We start from the raw sequence: 21489 nt of genomic DNA on the forward strand, positions 1-21489 counted from the left end.
GTCTATATTTGTTTTTGACATATAGGATACATAAATTTTTATATAGTCAAATTTATCACTCTTTTCTGATAAAAATCATTGCTTTAGAGCTTAGGATATTTTTCTCCACACTAATATTACAAACATTCACCTATATTTTCTTCTACCTTTAGAATAATGATTTTCAGTTTATACATATGTATTATTTAAGTCATTTGGATTATTTTAAAGTGTAGAGTGTAAGGTAAGGATATGATTTATTTTTTTAAAGAGACAAAAATTCCACACCAACCTGTTGAATAATCCATGCCTTCTCTATTTACATAATATTTCTTAAAGCAGAATCTGGGAAAAGTGATATGCTGATCAAGTCAGACATTACTTGTCTAGCGTTAGTTGGGGTTGGGGAAGAATTAGGAGTGCTGCGTGGGGTCTTTCTTTGGGTGGTGTTAAATCTCTGAAACATGGCCAAGTTGATGTAAACCATTCCTCACAGCCCACTACTCTTCCTTTTCCCTCTTTTCCTTGACACCTCAGTTCCTTGCCTTCCCTTTGCTGTTTGGCAGATAAATTCATGGTATAAACCTAAGTTGTATGGAAATAACTATTTGGGTCTTCTGGGCCTCCCTTCAACTCCCAACCCCAAACCACTGGCCCCCAGACCATCTCCCCTGCCTATTAGTTATTCAGCTGGGGGGGAAATAAGGTAAATAAAACTGTTCTGAAGGGAGTATAGGGCCAAGTGGTTAAATTCTAGGCAAAACCAAGGTAGAATGAGAGAGAATATTTGTGTACAAAAATAAAAATGATGGCTAAAAACTTTGTAGAAAAATGTGCAGTTAGGGTTAGTGACTTCTTTCCTAAAATGTAAGTTTCCTTTTATACATATATGATGTTTTCCTTGAGTGGCCTCTGTGAAATATATAGAATCATGCAGTCCTCTATTTTACAGATGACTTAAAAAAAAAGATGATTTACTTAAAGCTATTCATTGTTAGAATTCCTGGTCCCGCATTCAAACCAGGCATGGCTTGATTTTTTTCTGACATCTTTTAATCCCTCTGCTCGATTTTAATGGAGTATATTTATCCATACAATTAAAATGAGTTTAAATTATTTTGTGATGTCTCTTGAGATAACCAAAATCTCTCTGGGATGTATTAGAACCAGGGCTATGAAATGCTATGTTTCTTCCACAGGTGTACATCATAGAACTCCTATTCAAGTACCACCCATTTCTAAATTCTAACTTAGAGACCAGCTGTGAAAGATTGTTGAATTGGATTAGAATCCCCAAATTTCTTGGACAAGTGTCTTCCGGTGATTTTCAGGTATATATGTCCAAAGAGAATCAGAGTAGGAAGTTTTGGCTGATAGGTCTTCCTTCTAAACTCCTATGGACAAAGGTCATTAGAGAAAATATGTGGATCAATTAAGTATGCTTATCTCTGAGACTTTCTTAATCCACATATGAGGATCTTCTCCTTAGATCTAGAATTACAAACTAAGAAAGATAACCTTCTCCTTACACAAATTGGTAGTGTTTTTGCCAAAACGGTAATGGGTGGTCCCGTTCTTTCTGAAGTCCTGTTTGTGCACATATGGAATGAGGAATTCAGCATGAGGAATTCAGCATATTCCCGCAATTTGTTTCGCTGACAGATTTTAAAAGGTATTAACACCATTTTACCGATCTTGCCAATTAAAGAATTAATGCTCCTCCAAGACTCTGCCGTTCCGACGGTGAATCTAGGCAGGTACGAGGCACACGAAAGCAGGCGTCGGCCGGGCAGTACCTGCAGCCGCGGGTCCGAGCTGACGATGCTGCGGGTGCCGGATCTTTGTGCGCTCCGCTCCCGGCTCCCGCGTGCCCGCACGTACGTAGCTTTCACGTGTGTGTTGATATGAAGTGCATGTGTGGATATGTAAGAATATGCTCAAATTTGGGGAGAGGCGCAGAGCACAGGACGGCGGGAAGGTGGGTGTGGGCGTGCACGGCGGGCCGGGCCGGGAGGGAGCCCGCGCCGAGCCCGAGCCCGCAGCGCGGCCGGCCGGCGGGCCACACAATAAAGCCCGGGGGCGGCGGGCGGGCGGCGGTGAGGAGGCCGGGCCGGCGAGCGGCCGCCCCGCTCAGCCCGCCATGTGAGCGGCGTCGCGGCCTCGCAGGACGCAAACTTTCCCGGCGGCGGCGGCGGCGCCTCAACTCCGCGCCCGGCCACGGCCCGCCGCTCAGCGAGGAGACACCGTAAGTGCGGCGGCGGGGCCTCAGCGCTTCCCTCGCCGGGTGCTCGCGAGTTTCTGTGGTGGAGGCTTGTAAACATGGCGCCCCTGAGGCGCGGAGCCGGAGCGGGCAGGCCGGGTCCGCGGAGCCGGGGAGCCAGGGAGGAGGCCGGGCCAGTGGAGCCGGAGGTGGGGAGGTCGGGGAGCCGGGGCGGGCGGCAGGGAGGCCGGGTCCGCGTAAGCGGAGGCGGGGAGGCCGGGGAGCCGGCGTGGGCGGCAGGGATGCCGGGCCCGCGGTGGCTGGGAGGCCGGGAGACCGCAGCCCCCCCGCTCCCCGCCGGCCCTGGCCCGGAGGAGGCGGCGGGAAGGAGGCGGCGCGGGCGGCGGGCCGGGCGCGGAGGGGGAGGGCCGGGCGCGGCGGCGGCGGCGAGGACCGTCCGGAGCATAATGGTGGGAGACGCTCGGCCTCGGTGGCGGGGCGGGGGCGGGGGCGCGGGCGGGGTGTCCGAGGCGGGGTGTTTGTGGAGCTCGGGCCCGGCTGCAGCTTCTCGGGCCGCGGGCGTGACCGCTGCTCGCCCCCTGCAAACAGCGCCGAGTGGACGGCGGAGCTTTGTTTGCGTCGGGCAGGGGCCTGCTGGTCTGCGGGGGTTCGGCTGCGCACCCCGCCTTCGGCCGGCCGGGGAAGGGCGGCCCTGCTGGAGGAGGAGGCCCCGCAGGAGCAGGACGGCGCGGGGCCTGCACGGGCCGCGAAGCCGGGGAGTCGCGTGAGCGCCGCCCGCCGGGCCGGTCCTCCCCGCGCGCCCAGGCCTCGGGGCCAGCGGTTCGGCTCGGGGTCCGCCGGGACGCGGCCCTGTGAGTTTGGGGGCGGGTGGGGGGCGGGCGTCTGCCTTGACGGCTAGTTGTTGGGAGCGAAGGCCGCGGCTGGGCAGGGTGGTCCCCAAGGGCCCAGGCGAGGCCTGGTCCCCGGGGCTGGTAACGGGCGGCAGCGAGGCCTCCGCCTCCTCTGCAGATCCTCCCGGGCCCCCAGGACCGCCTAAGTGTCCGCCACCCATCCCGCCGGGCGTCCGGAGGGGAGCTAAGCTGGAGCGCAGCAGCCGGCCTGGGACCCCCAACTTCCGCGTGGACTGTCCCCTTACGCCTTTCTGGCTCAGCGCTGGAGGCGCTCACGGTGTGTCCGTGGTGCCCGGTGTTATGTACGGTGGGGGTGTGATACCCAGTGTGTCCATGGTGGTCGGTGTTAACATACCGTGTGGTCATGGTGCCCGGTGTGTCCGTGGCGCCTGGTGTTATATGCTGTGTGTCGGTGTTGCCCAGTGTGCACCTGGTATGTGGTGGGGCATGATTCCTAGTGTGTCCATGCTGCCTGGTGTGTCCGTGTTCCCGAATGTGTGCCTGGTGTTGTATACTGTGGGAGCATGCGTGATACCCGTTGTGTTTCTGGTGCTCGGTGTGCACCTGGTACTTGGTGTTATATGTGGTGGGGATATCATACCTGGTGTGGGCATGGTTGCTGGTGTCACATATGGTGTGTGCATGGTACCTAGTTTGTCTGTGGTGCCTGGTGTTATATACGGGTCCACATGGGTCCCGGTGTGGGCATGTCATACCCGGTGTTACATACTGTGTGTTCATGGTGCTTCCTGTGCGCTTGTGGGGTGTGTACATAGTATCCGGCGTCCTGTGAACTCAAAGCAGGTACCCTGTTGAGGGATGGGTGCCTGAAGGTTGGAGGGGCCCGCTTGGGTCAGGTTTTTAGAGGCCCATAGGGCTTACTGAGGTTTAGGTCCTGGGTCCTCTGGTCTGCCTCACCCAGGTGTTCTGCATCCTACAGTAAGCAGTGTCCTGTGGAAAGGAGACTGCTTAAAAATAATTTAGTCTGTTTAAGAGCAGAAAGTAAAACGTTTTTCTTTTAAACCGAGAAATGTAGTGGTTGTACCTTAGTAATTATGGGATGCATAACCTTTTCAGGCTTTTGGGTCATTGATTCTAATTAATGGTTTGAAGTTAGCAGAGAGATAGTCTTGGTTGTCCTTTAAAAGTTTGAGTGCTTTCTGGTAAGCAGGGTCACCTTTGTGACTTCTCTGAATTCTAACTTGTACAAGCAGGAGATAAAATATGAATTTTGTACAGGCATGTTATTTTCTTTGTCTTTAGCGTTGATTAGTCATTATTTTGGTGGACTCTTCTTTATAAGATGGCCAAGTTAGAGAATCAGAGGTCAGAAAATATGGTCTGTGATTATGACATAATCAATAAAATATTTTTCTTGCTTAACTCCATGCATGATTAACAGAGGATCTCTATTGTGGTACTTTTTCCCTGTAGATGTTGTTCATATGTTTCCCCTTAGATGTTGTTCATATGAAAATGGAATCTCCCTTTTACATTTTGTAATTGGGCAGTTTATTTTTTCAGTTACCTGTTGCAAGGTGGTTAAATAAACATGTAAGTGCTCCCAGCTTTACAAAGAAAGATGAATTAAAATGTTAAAATTATCTCCTTAGTTCATATGCATTGTTCTTGGGATATCATTACGTTGATACTTTGAGTGTATGGCATCTTGCATGTTTCTGTGAATTGACCTGTGTTTTTTTGAACTCTCACCTTTTTGTAACAGTATCCACTTTTCCTTTAAGGGTTGTTCAGGTAGTGCATAACAGAGACATTCATACCCTTTGGCATACCTAAATTGAGACACTGATTGAAGCTAATTAAGAATTGTAACATTTGTAATAAAGTATCAAATAATGTCCTCCTGTTGCTTAAAGCCCTAAACCTCTGGTATCAGATTTTGTTTACCTACCCCTACCATAGTTTAATTGAATTCTCCATAGAAAAAATTTAAGCCAAGAGGCTGTATCTGGAATAAAGGAGAAAATGTTAAGGAGAAGAGTCTGACTTAAAGAAAAAAAAAAAGTTTCACTGTTTGAAAACCTTAACTTGGACTTAACGTTGAATTTTTTACAGGTTGATTAGATTTTTGTAATTTGATTGGAGGTAGTATAGCAACATGAGTTTGAGGCCAGGTGACTTGGGTCTGAATCTCACCTCTGTCATTACTAGCAGAGTGATCTTGGGCAAATTATTTAAACTTGCCATGCCTGGTCTCAATTTACCCATCTGAAAAACAAGGAGTTTAATTGCTATTTGTATCTCTTACATGAAGACTTTCAGTTACTTTGTTTCAGTGGCATTGTCAACATTTCAAAACAATGTAAATCTGCTTTGTACAGTGATTCTGTGAAGATCAATAGTGGTCTGAAGGTCCTCCTTATCATCAGTGGTCTGTCTTCCTTTGGTCTTGATTTTTGAAATGTTTTTGTATCCACAAGTTTATAACATAAATGAGTACCATGATGAAAATAGGCATCATATATTGTATGTTTACCAAGTGTCAGCCATTGTGCAAAGTTCTTTACATACACTATCCCACTTCTAAAAATCATACACATGATCATCTTAAAAGCATAGCAGTCTTCCTTTTAATTGTGTTAAGTCCCACCTCCTTGTAGCACACCCACACCCCTCAACACACATACATACTCTATAATAAGCAGTGAATGAACCATCAGTAGTAGTTTTTTGAGAGAATATGATCCATATAACATACAGGCTTGAGAATCTCTGTGATAAGAGGTGAAATGATAGAAATGAACATAATGGAAGGGAGATACAAATTGAAATCTAAGTACCCAGCAGTATGATGTAATATCTCACATGTAGTATTTTAAACATATGTGCTGCCTTAAGGAAAGATCTTTTTGTGTGTGTGTGTGCCTATTACTGATTTTCCGCTTAGAAAATTCTTGGAAAGCTATTTACAGGCATACCTCAGAGATACCATGGGTTCTGCTCCAGACCACCGCAGTAAAGGAGATATCACAATAAAGCAAGTCATGTGAGTTTTTTGGTTTCCCAATGCATATACAAGTTATATATACACTATACTGTAGTCTGTTAAGTGTGCAGTAGCATTATGTCCAAAAACCAGTGTACATACCTTAATTAAAAAATACTTTATTGTTAAAAAATGCTAACCAACATCTGAGCCTTTAGTGAGCTTTAGTAGTCACATCAAAGATCACTGATTACAGATCACCATAACAAATACAGTAATAATGAAAAAACTTAAGAATTTAAGTTGCAAGAATTACCAAAATGTGACACAGAAACACAAAGTGAGCAAATGCTGTTGGAAAAATGGCACCAGTAGACTTGCTCAATGCAGGGTTGCCACAAACCTTCAGTTTGTGAAAACAGTATTTGTGAAGGCCTGTAAGGTGAAGTGCAATAAAATGAGGTATGCCTGTAGTTTGTATTGTGAAAATGCTGTACAATATTTGATATCAAATTACTTACAAATGCAAATAAACAGTATGCAAAATTTAAAAAATATTTGGAAATTAAGAAAATATTTGTAGAGACCATTACATATTTAGTAGGGAAATTTGGCAAATTGTTAGGCTTAGGTATTCAACTCAATTTTACAAATCTAATTTATGTTCAACTAGTAAATATTTAGACATCTTTCATTGTATTTTGGGGGTTTGTTTTCTATTCATCAATACATAATGGCTAATCATGTGCCTAACTTCATGTGAAATTAAAGAAATAGACAAAGAGATTAATAGAAATGACAAAGGTAATGGAATACTGTCATATCAGCATTTTTTTTTTTTTTTGGCGGTATGCGCGCCTCTCACTGTTGTGGCCTCTCCCATTGCGGAACACAGGCTCCGGACGCACAGGCTCAGCGGCCATGGCTCACGGGCCCAGCCGCTCTGCAGCATGTGGGATCTTCCTGGACCAGGGCGCGAACCCGTGTCCCCTGCATCGGCAGGCGGACTCTCAACCACTGCGCCACCAGGGAAGCCCCATATCAGCATTTTTAAGGGATCACATGGACTCATCTATTCTTCCGAGATGAGAGGAATATATTGAGTAGATTACCTTGTACTCTTATATAGTAGTTGGAAAAATGTGTGTTGCTGAAAATTTATACATAGTGTTTTAATTTTGTAAACTGAGTAATATTTAAATATAGTAAACTAGTTTTGTTTTAAAAAGTGCATTTATAGTTCATAATGTTTCATAAGAGCACATTAAAATATATTGTATTTTCTTGTAATAGGTAGACTATGTTTTAATATCTTGAGTTCATTCATAGTTATTTATTGAAACTGCTGTGTGCTAGACGCTGGATAACACAGTTACTGAAGCAAGTACAATGAAGTGTAACAAGAAATTAAGTACAGGTGCCCTGGAGCAGTGTTTGTGAGTTAAGGTACATTGTATTTGAGCTGAGATTACTTTTGAAGTCAACACTGATTTCAAATTCATTCTAATTTGTAACTTCGTGACTTTATTAACTACTTGAGGATTAAAAAATTTTTTTATTTAATTTTTGGCTGCGTTGAGTCTTTGTTGCTGCACGTGGGCTTTCTCTAGTTGCAGCGAGTGGGGGCTACTCTTCGTTGCAGTGCGCGGGCTTCTCATTGTGGCTTCTTTTCACAGAGCACGGGCACTAGAGCGCACAGGCTTCAGTAGTTGGCAGCACGTGGGCTCAGTAGTTGTGACTCACGGGCTCTAAAGCGCAGGCTCAGTAGTTGTGGCGCACGGGCTTAGTTGCTCTGCGGCACGTGGCATCTTCCCGGACCTGGGCTTGAACCCGTGTCCCCTGCATTGGCAGGCGGATTCTCAACCACTGCACCACCAGGGAAGCCTCCACTTGAGGATTTTTAAAAACAACTTTGTTATGATTAGTAATTCTTTTTTTTTGTTCTCCTGATACTATCTAAGCATTTAAATGAAAGATAGTCCCACTTAAAATCTTTAATATTTTTTCCTAATTTGACCTGTTTGTGTGCTAAGTAAACTTAAAATAGAATTTAAAGAAGGAAGACTCTTCTTTCCTATCCAAGCATTTATCGTGTAAACAAAAGAAAGATACATACAAATAGTTAGAAATGGATTTGTTTTGAGAGCTTGTTACTTAATACCAACTTTCACAATTGGGATTTAAAATGCTATATTTTAAAAATGAGGAAGATACTGTGGTGTATTGCAAGATAATCTGTCATAAATACATTGTACTTTGATTATGTACACACATTATGTCCCTTTAGAAGTCTTTGTAAGCAGTTTTTAGGAAGCTGTTTTTCATTGTAAAGGTATTGCTTGTGGCAGCACCATTGTTTGTAAAGGAAGCTGTCATTGAGCACCTACTATCCTAGGCATTTTACATACTCCTTTTAGTTCTCACAGTAGCATAATGAGGGAAGTATTTATTATAGTATGATTATATGATAAATTACAATATTATACAGCACAGTTATAAGTATTACATAACTTATAATAGAGAAGAGACTTGGAAGAGTTACATTACTAGTGCCTGGGGTCACACAGAACACATGATCAAAGGGGTATTTGAATTCACGTCTATGACTAGCAAACCTATACTCCATTAAAAAAATATATTTATTTATTTATTTATTTACTTCCTCCTTCCCTTCTTTCCTTCCTTGGGTCTTCGTTGCTGCGCCGGGCTTTCTCTCATTGCGGTGAGCGTGGGCTGCCCTTTGTTGTAGTGCGCGGGCTTCTCATTGCGGTGGCTTCTCTTTGTTGCAGAGCACGGGCTCTACGTGTGAGGACTTCAGTAGTTGTGGCACGCGGGCTCATTAGTTGTGGCTTGCAGATTCTAGAGCGCAGGCTCAGTAGTTGTGGCGCGTGGGCTTAGTTGCTCCATGGCATGTGGGATCTTCCGGGACCAGGTTTCGAACCCGTGTCCCCTGCATTGGCAGGCGGATTCTTAAGCACTGCGCCACCAGGGAAGTACCCCTATACTGCACTTGGCTGCTCTGTCTCCCTAAAACTCACCAACTTCTTGGATCTTTGTACTCATACACTGTCATCTTACAAGTATACATTTATGTCTGCAAAAGTATGGAATAGTAAAGGAACGTGAAACTATGCTCACTCTTCTTTCAAAAGTAGGAGATGGAAAGAAAGGAATATTAGAAACCTCCTGGTAATCAGAACATCCCATACATAAAATTCTGGTTAATTCCAGTTTCACTGGTAATGACAGCTTGTAACCTAAGAACAAGCATAAATAATTGGCTCATTTTCTTGCTGTAACTATTAGCAACTCACATTATGAAGATAACTTGCCACAGGGTGTGTGTGTGGGGAAACTTACAATCATTTTAATACTTATGTATAGGAGAGAAATGTTTGAAAATATTTGAAATTAACTTTACCACTAAAGTTTTTGTGCTGCATGAGAAGGGGCAGTCATTGTCTTGAGGAATCTTTTAGTATTCCCTCTGTTGGGTAAGTTCACTTTGGATTGAAATAGCTAATTTCTTGAAAGTTACTCTAAGTGTCGAGGCTTCAGGAGTCAGTAGGTGTTTATTGTCTAAAATAAAATAGTGTGGAGCATATGGTGAAGTGAGACATAGATCAACTGAGTTGTAGCATGCCCAGGTTCAGATTGTGTTGATGCCCATCAGCGGGGATATTACTTAAGGTTTTCCCATATTTAATAGTTATAGAAAGATTTTTTTAAAAAGAAATAGTCTTTTAATAAAGGCTAAAGTATCTCAGCTTGAAAGCTATTATGAACGCTTTATTTTTTTTGTAGATTCTTGATTTATCTGCTTGTTGATTGCTTTTCTGTCTCAAAACTGTATCTGAAAAATGCTGTTAGGGAGATCAAGTTCTTAATTTTCAACTGAGTTTTGACATGGAGCCCTTCTCAAATTAGTATTGAATATATATACTTAAGCTGGCCAGTACTTGTGGTAGGAACAAGTGAGATTGCTTTATTTGGGCTTGCCATTGATACCATATTTACAAGGTTTTGGGGCATTTTATTTACTATTAGAGATGTTATCTTTTTAAATTATAGAGGATATAAAGTTTAAAGTGGTTTATTTTTCTACTGCACTTATAATTTAACATTTCTTTTATGTTTAAAAATGCCACACTTAGTGTAATGTCAAAATACCTGATCATTTATTTTGAAATAACATATTTTCTTTTTCTGCACATATATTTTCTACACATACAGTACTGAAGAAGCCTCTCGATTGTGATGAGTATTCGTGTTAGATTGTTTTAGTTAAGAAACTTCCACTTGAGTAATTTGAAAGTTAAATTTTATTTTCTTATGATTATTAAAATAAACCTAGCTTTAGTCTCAGTTATTTCCGAGTGAATTAAAAGCTGAACAACCACCAATGCAGTTTAAAGTTAGACTTTCTCTTGATTCATTTGCGTATTTTAAACAAATGCTAACGAAAAACATACTGTTGTAAGCCTTGAAGTAGTACTTGCATCTTATTCTTTTAAATAAATTCTTTGGGATTTTGGATGACACATGGGAAGCTCTTGATGGTACACTGGTTCTCAGTCATGACTGAGCATCTGAATTACTTTTTTTTTTTTGCGGTACGCGGGCCTCTCACTGTTGTGGCCTCTCCCGTTGCGGAGCACAGGCTACGATGCGCAGGCGCAGCGGCCATGGCTCACGGGCCCAGCCGCTCCGCGGCATGATCTTCCCAGACCGGGGCACGAACCTGCGTCCCCTGCATTGGCCGGTGGACTCTCAACCACTGTGCCACCAGGGAAGCCCTACTTTTTTTCTTAACAAAAACATTAAGTCAGAATCTCTGGGGATGGGTCTGGGCTCTATTTTAAAGTTCCAGTTGGGATTTTTTTTCTTTTTTTTCTTTTTGTGGTACGCGGGCCTCTCACTGCTGTGGCCTCTCCCGGCTCCGGACGCGCAGGCTCAGCGGCCATGGCTCACGGGCCCAGCCGCTCCGCGGCATGTGGGATCTTCCCAGACCGGGGCACGAGCCTGTGTCCCCTGCATCAGCAGGCGGACTCTCAACCACTGCGCCACCAGGGAAGCCCAGTTGGGATTTTTTTTAACTTTTAAAATTACAAATTTTTATTTTTTTAAGTAGGCCAAGTATATGTGACGACTTCCAGAAAGTTCTTTTTGTAATGGTTTATAGAAAATGATGTACTCTACAACCTTCAGCTCTCTGTCTCAGAAATTATTTTTCAGGAATCTTATTCTTGAAGTTTCCTACACAGGATAATCAAAATAGCCTGAAAAATAAATATATCCCAGAAGAAAACCTAAAGTCTTTTCAGGTTCCTCAGAAATGCTCTGGTATTGTTACTCTGCTGATGGTCAGGGAAGGTGGATAGCAAAGGTGGGGTTTGTTGGTGTTTCCTAATGGTCCTGCATTGTGTCTGAGGCAAGTGATGTCCGGGGGTAGGCTGCCACCCAGTTCAGTGTCTCTGAGATTTCCTGTAGTTTGAGCAGCGGCCAAGTGTTCCTGCAGGTTGTGGAGTAAGCTTGTGACCCTGACAGGCATCAGAAGCACTTGGATGTCTTTCCCTGGGTGATTATGCCAGCCATGGTGAAGTTGTGCCTGCAGGCGATAGTGGGACCATCTGAGGAGGTTTTCCTGGCACTGCTGTTTAGCAACCTGGGTATCCTTGGCTTTTGTCTGGATTTCAGGTGATCCTTGATGTTCGTACAGATTGGGGGTGTCATTTCCACTTACAGGTTGTTCCCCAGAGATAGGGCCAGAGCAGGAGCAGATTCATTGTCTAAGCTGAGTACCAGAAGATTCTGAGGGAAGAAGCCTGTGAGCTATGAGATTCACTGTCCCTCCAGTCACTGATGGCCAGTATCTGTGTTCTCTCCTGTTCTTGCACTTCTCCCTCAGCATGCTGAGGCTTCCCAGTGGGCTTCCTGAGGACCTGTGGAGAGCCTGAGAATTTGCACAGGTTTCTCTTCCTTCCTCTCTAGTGCAGAATCCATCAGTCTTCAGAAGTCAGGGCTTTAGAGGAGGAGGAGTGGCCTGGAGAAGCCTCATTTGGCCTGGAGCTGACTGTTGGTCTTCAAGTTCTGAGCAGGTCGTTCACTCTTCCAGCCGGATGCCATAGCCTCCTCTGCAGGCCGTGTCCCATTGGCATCAGTCCTCTCGCTTTTGTCTATTTTAAAGTGTGTTAAGTCAGATTGTCTTAAATAAACATAAATTTCTCAGTTTTAGATTACCAGATATGTTCAAGAATTATATTGGTTGCTCTTGTCAGAACTGCATTTTTAAATAGAATATTCCTATAAAATTGGACCTTGCAGAATAGAGTGGAAAATGTTAGATGGGTATACTATTACAAATTATTTTATATACTCTTTGTTCCTAAGTAGAGGTACTATTTCATAGAATGATTCTAAATATTATAATAATAGGGAGGGAAGAGGATCTGACATCTGATTCATAGGGAAAGTAATTGACTAAAAAATTTGAATTCTACGAAATGAAATGCTGAGCTGAAAACTGGTCACTGCAGTCTGCTCTGTCTCCTCAACTCAGGGAGACCACAGGCTCTGTTCCTGTTTTCTTTCCCTGCACTGTGGCCTGAAATCTGCTAATAGGCAGTATTCGGAGACAATTGTAAACCTCTCCTCATTCATTTTCCTTCTCCCAGAGCTTATGATCCTGTCATCAGGATATTTTGGAGTCTGTTCTTAGTCTAATTTTCTAGTCTTATCTCCTGTTCCCCTAAGTAAAACTTTTACTTCAGCCAATTATGTTTATTCTTTCAATAAGTGTTTTCTTTAATGCACAAGTAGTACTTTTATATTAATAATACTTTATAACTTTTGCTCAGGTATCCTCCTTTCCCCTCCGCATTCTGCCCCCAGTGCTGAAGTTAGCTTAAAATTTAATTTAAAATTTGTTGGCATTTGAGATCTCTATCAGTTTCATCTTCTCCATCTTATTGCTATCCCACAGTGATCTGTCCCCTTACAGCATTTAAAGTTTGCCTCAACTAGTTCTTATTCTGTTGCCTTTTATAATCATCTTATATTTATCTTACCTTCCTATAATTATCTTGTCTTCCCAGTTCCTTGACCTGAGAACACTAACTTAAAATTTCTTTATAATACCTAGTACAGTGCTGTACATATAGTAGGTCACATAGTGCATGTAGGTAGACAAAAGAGTGCCCGTTTATCTTTTCAGTGCCTACAATGTATAGACAAAACCTGAATTCTGGATGAATTTACCCTAACAACCTGCATGCTGGTAGAGGGAAACTACGGAGCTCATGACACTGTATGTAGGTTCTTGGAAACCAACATACATGGTCATCTGGGCTCTCTGACTTTCTCTGGTCAGTTCACCGTCCACTTTTCAGTAATGACTTACTAAACTTTCTTCACACCTCTCTACCCCCCATTACTCTTGTAGAGGAGTTTAGCCTCTTTTTCCAGAGAAGGAAGGCTTCCTGTGGGAAGTAAGTAACTTGCTTTACTCCAGATCTGCAGACATGCCTGCCCTCACATCTCCTTCTGTCATTCTCTTCACCTGTGTCTCTGTAGATCATCCCTTCTGAAACCTCTTACCTGTCTCATTTGCATTCCCTTCTATACTTGGTCTCTTCGATTTTCATTTAGATATACTCTGACATCATCTCACCATTACAAAACAAACAAAACAAAAACAACAGAAATCTTTTCAGAACTGCACATCCACTGCTCTGGTTTTCTTTTCTCCCCTATATAATCTTTCTCCTTTCTGAACACTCATCCAAAGAATCATCTTTCTTTTTGTTTCTGTACTTCTTCCCAGTCCAGCTTCTACATTATCAGACGACTGAAGCTGTTCCAGGGAGGTGCTGTGACTGCCAAGTTGCTGAGTCCACCTGAGCCTTTCAGCCCTCCATTCTACTTGACTTTCAGCAGCCGAGAGGCACAGTTGACCATTCCCTTCTTGAAACACTTTTTTTTTTTTGTAACGCCACACTCTTTTGCTTTTCTTTAGAACCTTTGGCTGCTGCTTGTTTACCAGCTGCTCTTCTACCGCCTAGAATGAAACATGAGGTGCTCCCCACTCTGCCCTAGGACTCCTTTCTTTCTTCACTACCTGCCTGCCTCCAGAGTCTCATCCCGACTCATGGTTTCACTTACCACCAACATGGGAATAAGTATTATATCAGCTAAGGTGCTTTTAGCCGGAACGTACAGAAGAACTTGACTCAAACTGGCTAATGCAAACTTATTCTCTCATCTAACTGGGAGTCCAGAGAGAGGGAAGACTCCAGGTGACACAAGCAACAGCTCAAAGGACCATCTTTCCTTTGTCCAGCCCTCAGCATCAGCTTTATTCTCAGGCTAGTTCCCCTCAGGGCGGCAAGAAGGCTGCATCAGTTTTGGGCATCATATTAAGACCTAATGATATTTAGAGGGAGAAGAGGCCTTTTTTTAGGGCTAGGAATTGGTCCTAAAAGTAGCCCTAGCACACTTCTCCCTCATTGAGTCACATAGCACTTGCTGGACTTGATGTCAGCTGATAAGATGGAATTACCATGATTGGTGCAGGCTAAATAGCTGCTGGGAGTCTAATCACTGTCTTCTGCTGAGAATTCTTCAGTGGCTTCCATTGCCCTTAGGTTAAAGTTTCAAATCCTTTATGAAAGGGTTGGCTTATGAAACTATGTAATCCGGTCCCTGTGTACTGTGCCACCTGTGGTTATGGCCATGGCCATTTTTAATGCTTATGAGATGGGATTATTTCAGAAAACAATATGCCTTCATAAACCACAACTAATAATTATATTCTTTTTTATAGTTTCCTGGAGACTCACTCTCCTCCTGCTCCTTCCCACAGTTCGCTCCTTGGCCTCAAAATTCTTAACACAATGTCTGTCCTAGGCAGTCATTACTATCTATTAGAAATGTGAAATGAGACCAGACTTTCTTTTTTTTGTACACGGGGCTCTCACTGTCGTGGCCTCTCCCGTTGCGGAGCACAGGCTCCGGACGCGCAGGCTCAGCGGCCATGGCTCACGGGCCCAGCCGCTCCGCGGCATGTGGGATCTTCCCGGACCGGGGCACGAACCCGTGTCCCCTGCATCGGCAGGCAGACTCTCAACCACTGCGCCACCAGGGAAGACTTTTTTGACAGTACTTGTCAAGATGATGGGAAACATGTTTTACCCAAATTAAAACTCAAACTACTTTAGAAACAGACATTGTATTAAAATAAGTATTTGGCAACTTAGCTATAGGAAGTGCTGGATTTACTTGCAGACGTCAGTGTCTGCTATTGCTTGTGTCTGCTGTACACATTTCAGTGTGTAAGATAATTATAAGATTTCAGATTTTCTTGTATAAGTAATACTTTATACACTGTCAAAGATATTATAAGCTTTGTGATGTATATTATAACAGTTCAGTAAGACAGTATGAACAACAAGACAGGAATGTGTGTTCCCCAGTCCTGCCCAGAGGCCATTGCAGCCTAAATGCCTGCTGTTCTGGATGTTTGACATTAGTGCAGGAGGAGTGCCACATGTTCTCACCCGTCCTGTGTATTTACTTTAATCTAGAAAGTGGTTATGTAATTTCTAAGTTCTTTATTCTTTTGCTCTTTCATTATGGTAAAGTAGATGTAGTTAAGTGGGATATGCTCCTTTGTTGCAGTAAAATATCCTGTATGGACTGCCAGATAATTGAGGGTTTAAACAGTTATTGATGATTCTCATGCATTCAGAATCCGAATAATGGAAAAGTTCAGTTGCAAACTTCGGTCTCATTTCATTAATTAAAGAGATGGTAATTGTAAAGGTAAATGTATTAGGAAAAAAGAGAGGTCAGTACAGACTGAGAAGGCACCTAGACCTTGTCTGTATAAGAGTGTTGTGATTATTAACGTGCGTGAGATATAAGCCGTTGTTTGAGTTGTCTACCTATTAAATTCATTCAGATGTTTATTGAGCAAGACATGTTTCTTTTAGTATAAACTGTTTGCATTGGATAAAATTGACTCATTTTATGTTGTCTCTCTTTGACCTTGAATATGTTCAGCATGGTGCTAATATGTACTCTAATTCATATTCCATCAGTTCTGAAGTACAGAACTGCTGTTTGTCACTTTCTTCAGATTTCACATTTACCATTATACAGTCTCCAAATTATGAGAGACTCCTCTTGAAAAACATTTTTTGAGAGATGAAGCATTCTGGTTAACTTAGCATGGGCTGGTAATAAGTGAATGGCTAATTTAAAATAATTTTTAATACAAACATTATACGCCCTATTTCATAGATATCTAAGTTCCTATAAGACAGTGATTGGGTCAGTTTAAAAGCCTTATTAGGAAATTAATGTTATGAGCTGATTATAGGGGCACAGTAATCCCTGTTCTACCATGCTGGTATTTATCCAGAGTTGGCTATCTCTAACTGGAACCATCATAAAAACCTTCAGTTTTCTTCATCTCCCTACTTAAAATGGTTTTCAGGATGTTTATAATGTTATAAAAATGGTATTCTCAAAACATTTAAAAAGTAAAGATCACATTTTGTTATAATTTCAGTCAATTTTTGTTATTCACTGTAGTTATGTTCTGTAAGGTCACCACAAACACTGAATCAGCCAATACTGACCCTTTACCCCAGGGGAAATGCAGGGTTCAGTACCTGCAAGCCTCTGGCCACAAATTTTTCTAAACCAAAATTTCCAATGAATAGGTTCATTTGCCAACATCCTGGTAAAAAAAAAAACAAAAACTCAGTGTCCAAACATGTTCTCCTACAGAGCACTTTTCCTGTAGAGGATTTGCCTGCAAATTTCATTTTTCACATAATATCACCTTTTGAAACCTGCAGGCCAGCTCTAGCTGAGGAGGGTTTAGCATTTTCCTGAACCCTGACGTGATTGTGAATTTCTGTGGCTTTCAGCCTCAGGACAGCGCTGCCCGCTGCACTTTTTATGGATCCAGGAACTTGGCAGCTTTCCTGTCTTCTCTGTAGACAGGTTCCTAGTTCTGGATGTTGGGATGGTTGAGTCTTTAGGAAGCACCTTAACTGGGCCTGAGCTGCGCTCACCAGACACACCAGGTGCATCCCAGCCCTTGGGGCCCAGGAGACAGGACACACCTCAGCACTGTGGGGGCCATTTTAAACAGCAAAAACACCAACTTAAAAAGCACAACAACTCCAGGCACATGGCCTACATAGAGTTGCTTGACAGAGCTGGAACATGAGGGCAAAGCATTGCCCTGTCCCACTCTGGCTGACGTGTGTGCCTGTCTGCCAGTAACTGCCAGAAGGCCACGAGTGTTGATTCGGGGTCACAGATTTAGCAAGTAGGTGAATTCACAATGTGGAATCCACGAATAATGACAACTGACTATAAATGCACTACTAAAGTTCTGTGTCAGGGTATTTATGATGATTTTCATTTTTGTATGTTTTATTTCATTTTATAAAACAATAAATATTGTGCTGAAATTTCACAGCTACAAATGAAATATAAGACAATTCCTCTTAGTTTTGAATTCTATTAATTGGACTTTTTTTCCCCCTGTAATTTTATCTCTTTTTACAAGCTAGGTAGGGTTTAGTATATACTAGGCCCTTGGTAAATTTGGCTTTGAAAGAAGGATTAGGAATTTTATTTCCAGAAAACATTTTATATGATTAAACAAATTAAATGTACGTCAGAGAAATTGAGATTTTATGGGGGAAAAATGTACATTGTTTTGGTATGTATTTTTTAAATATTGAGTAAAGTGGTTGATACCAGGGGCGAAAACTGTAAAGGGAGAGATTGGCAAGTTTGATTACATAAAAACTTAAAACTGAAAAAAGCTCATTATAAACAAAGAAGGAAACTGGGACAATATCGGCAACATAAATGATAACCCAAAGCATAGTATTCATCAGGTGTTCATAAAGGATTTTTAAGAATCATTAATAAAATGCCAAACCATATAATAGGAGATAGAGAACACAGTACTATTCTAAAGAAGAGCTACAAATGTTAAAGAACAAAACAAAACAAAAAACTTGAAAGATGTTTGGCCTCAATGGCAATTTTAAGAAAAACAAAATAGGATACAATTTTTGCACTTTTGGTTTTGGCGAAAATTAAAACGAGATCAAAAAATCTAAAAAGGCTAACTAATAATCCATAATAATTATGATCTGAAAACACACACACTTTAGTCAGAGGAGAGCATGTACTGTCTTCCACCATGACGGAGGTCCTCCCTGGGAGACCATCTGTCATGAGGGTGTTTTTCTGATATTTTGGTGGACAACACATTTAAAACAGTTAAAAAAGGAACAAGGAGTCCTTTGAGAAATGCATACTAAGAAGAGGTTACTGTGCCACTGAGTGTGAACACTGAGGGAGAAGGTAGAAAATTACAAAAATCAAGCACGTGAATGCAAAAAGCACGCCTGTTTGGTTTGCAGTAGTCAGCTTGCCCCCTAGGGGATATTTGGCAATGTCTGGAGACATTTTTGGAAGTCAAGCCTTGGGGGATACTCTTGGCATTTGATGGGTAGAGGCCAGGGATGCTGCTAACACCTTATGATGTACAGGACAGCTCCACAACGGTCATCTGGCCCACAGTAGCCCTGAGGTGGAGAAGCCTGGTGTAGGGGCGGGCAGGTCCTGTGTACCTCAGGGGCGTGTTGATGTACTGCTGCAGGTGATGCTGACCCTGGGTTGTTAAGAAAATGTGTGTTTGTTACATACAGCATGCTGGTTAAACAGGTGTGGACATTTCTAATATGTGTATGTTAGATTTCCAATCACATTGTTTTAAGAAATTTTTAATGCATAAAAAAAATCACTTACTTGGAAGATCTTTATATCTTATTTTTAAGGATAAACTAGGCATTACTGTATTTTAGTGTTTTAACTACATGAGTTACATCACTGTTACTTACTGGAAAATCTTTTTATCTTTTCATGTGATTGCTTTCTTTGTAAAAATTAATTAATTAGGCTGCGCTGGCTCTGTGTTGTGGCATGTGGATCTTTGTTGCGGTGTGTGGGATCTTTGTTGTGGCATGTAGGATCTTTAGTTGAGGCATGCGGGATCTAGTTACCTGACCAGGGATCAAACCCAGGCCCCTTGCATTGGGAGCACAGAGTCTTAACCACTGGATCACCAGGCAAGTCCCCTTCACGAATGATTACTTTCTCAACATAAATATGCTAATCACAAATATGATACATGCTTTAGCTTAAAGGCCCTTAAAGTTAAAATAGTTCTCTAACCTTTAGATAATGTGAAAACCATGTATTTGGAAGTATACTGGTGGATTATATTCATTTGGGAGGTAGCATATTTGTGAAATGGAGAATTTCTCATTGTTTGGTCTGAGTTTTCATAATTTTCCAGGATATGGTTCAGAGTACTTATTTAGTAAAAGCACAAAATAATTTGAATCAAATTAAAAATTCAAAAAATACCTTTATATTACTATTTTAGGTTATGTAGGCACAGATCTTTTCATTGGTACTGGGGAGTCAGTGGTATGTAATCTATCATTTCTTTGATATTTTTTGCTGGTAGGGGGAGGAGGATATAAAGGCTCAAGTTTGTTTTTTTAACTGAATTTTATAACTTACACTTAATCATTGTTTTTGTTATTAAGGATAAATTACTATGGACAGTAATGAACATTTGATACCTTTGTCTTGCGAATTTGAGGAAAATAATTTAGATTTAAAATATATGGCAAGATGTTAATTGTTGAAGCATAAAAGGTTCATATAATTCTACTTTTGTGTGTACTTGAAATTTTTCATAAGAGTTCTTTTAAAAATCTAGTAACAGTGAAAGCAGACAGGAGCTACTCCCTAGTGGGAAGGGAGCTGGTCTCAGGGAGGGAAGGGGAGACACATTTAAAAATAAATGATCATGGTTTGAAATTTCCTTTTAAGTTGAAAACTTTTAATAGAAGCTATAAAATAATCCTCTCATGACTCCTCACATCAACAAAATGACGTGTCTGTTGGCTTTGGTGACTGTTTTTAAGTGCACAATTCTGTTGTTTCTAGCACATTCTCAAGGATGTGGAGCCATTACCACTGTAATTCCAGACAGTTTTCACACCCCAAAAAGAAACTTCGAATCCATTAGTACACTTCGCATTTCCCCTCCCTCGACCCAGGCAACCACTCCTCTGCTTACTGACTCCATGGATTGGCCTATTCTGAGTATTTCATATCAGTGGAGTCATACAACATGTAGTCTTTTGTGTCTAGCTTCCTCACTTAAAATGATGTTTTCGGGGGCTTCCCTGGTGGCGCAGTGGTTGAGAGTCTGCCTGCCGATGCAGGGAACACGGGTTCGTGCCCCGGTCCGGGAAGATCCCACATGCCGTGGAGCGGCTGGGCCCGTGAGCCATGGCTGCTGAGCCTGCGCGTCCGGAGCCTGTGCTCCGCAACAGGAAAGGCCACAACAGCGAGAGGCCTGCATACCGCAAAAAAAAAAAAAAAAAAAAAAAAAATGATGTTTTCAAGGTTCATCCATGTTGTAGCATGTGTCAGTGCTTCATTCCTTTTTATGGCTCAGTAGTACTCCATTGCAGGAATAATATTCCATTGGATATACCACATTTTGTTTATACATTCATCAATTAATGGATATGTGGGTTGTTTTCACTTTTTGGCATTTATGAATGATGCTGCTATGAATATACATGCACAAAGTTTTGTTGGACGTAGGTTTTTAAAATTGAGGTATAATTGACATATAACATGTAAATTTAAGGTGTATGTGTTGATTTGATACATATATATTGCCCTATGATTACCACCGTAGAGTTAGTTAACACTTCCATCACATAACGTAAGTAAGTATCATTTCTTTTTTGTGGTGAGAACATTTAAGGTCTAGTTTCTTACAACTTTCAAGTGTATAATACAGTATTGTTAACTATAATCACAATGCTGTGCATTAGATCCCCAAAATTTATCTTCTAACTGCAAGTTTCTGTCCTTTGACGAATATGTCCCTAATTTTCTTGGGCCATATGCCTAGTAGAATTGCTGGGTCATATGGCAACAATTTTTCTCCCTTCTTTTGAGGAGCTGCCAAACAATTTTCTAAAGTACCTGTACCAATTTACATTCCCACTAGTGATGTATGAGGATACCAATTCCTCTATATTTTTGTCAGCACTTGTCTAGTTTTTCAGTATAGCCATCCAATGAGTGTGAACTAGTATCTCGTGGTTTTGACTTGCATTTCCCTAATGACTAATGATCTGGGCATCTTTTCATGTGCTTATTGGCCATTTATATATCTTCTCTGAAGAAATGTCTGTTTAAATCCTTTTCCCATGTTTAAACTGGATTGTTTGTCTTTAGTCTGAGAGGTGAGAAATGGTATGTTAAAATGTAGTGTTGGGCTTCCCTGGTGGCGCAGTGGTTGAGAGTCCGCCTGCCGATGC

General features: G+C 42.0%; 2 protein-coding genes across 2 annotated transcripts in view; one reads left to right on the forward strand and one right to left on the reverse strand.

Moving 5' to 3' along the window:
- Positions 1-1743: 1743 nt before the first annotated feature.
- Positions 1744-21489, forward strand: part of ZMYND11 (zinc finger MYND-type containing 11) — a 138754-nt gene continuing 119008 nt past the window's right edge. Inside the window, exon 1 of the mRNA XM_065872212.1 lies at positions 1744-1856. The gene's annotated coding sequence lies outside the window, so the exon portion shown is untranslated. The remainder of the gene's footprint in view (positions 1857-21489) is intronic.
- Positions 1917-3251, reverse strand: LOC136118546 (WAS/WASL-interacting protein family member 3-like). The gene has a single exon (XM_065871779.1). It carries the CDS (start codon positions 3249-3251, stop codon positions 1917-1919), a length of 1335 nt encoding a protein of 444 aa, XP_065727851.1.

The sequence above is a fragment of the Phocoena phocoena genome, chromosome 2 (genome assembly GCF_963924675.1).
Source record: "Phocoena phocoena chromosome 2, mPhoPho1.1, whole genome shotgun sequence".
Taxonomy (NCBI): Eukaryota; Metazoa; Chordata; class Mammalia; order Artiodactyla; family Phocoenidae; genus Phocoena; species Phocoena phocoena.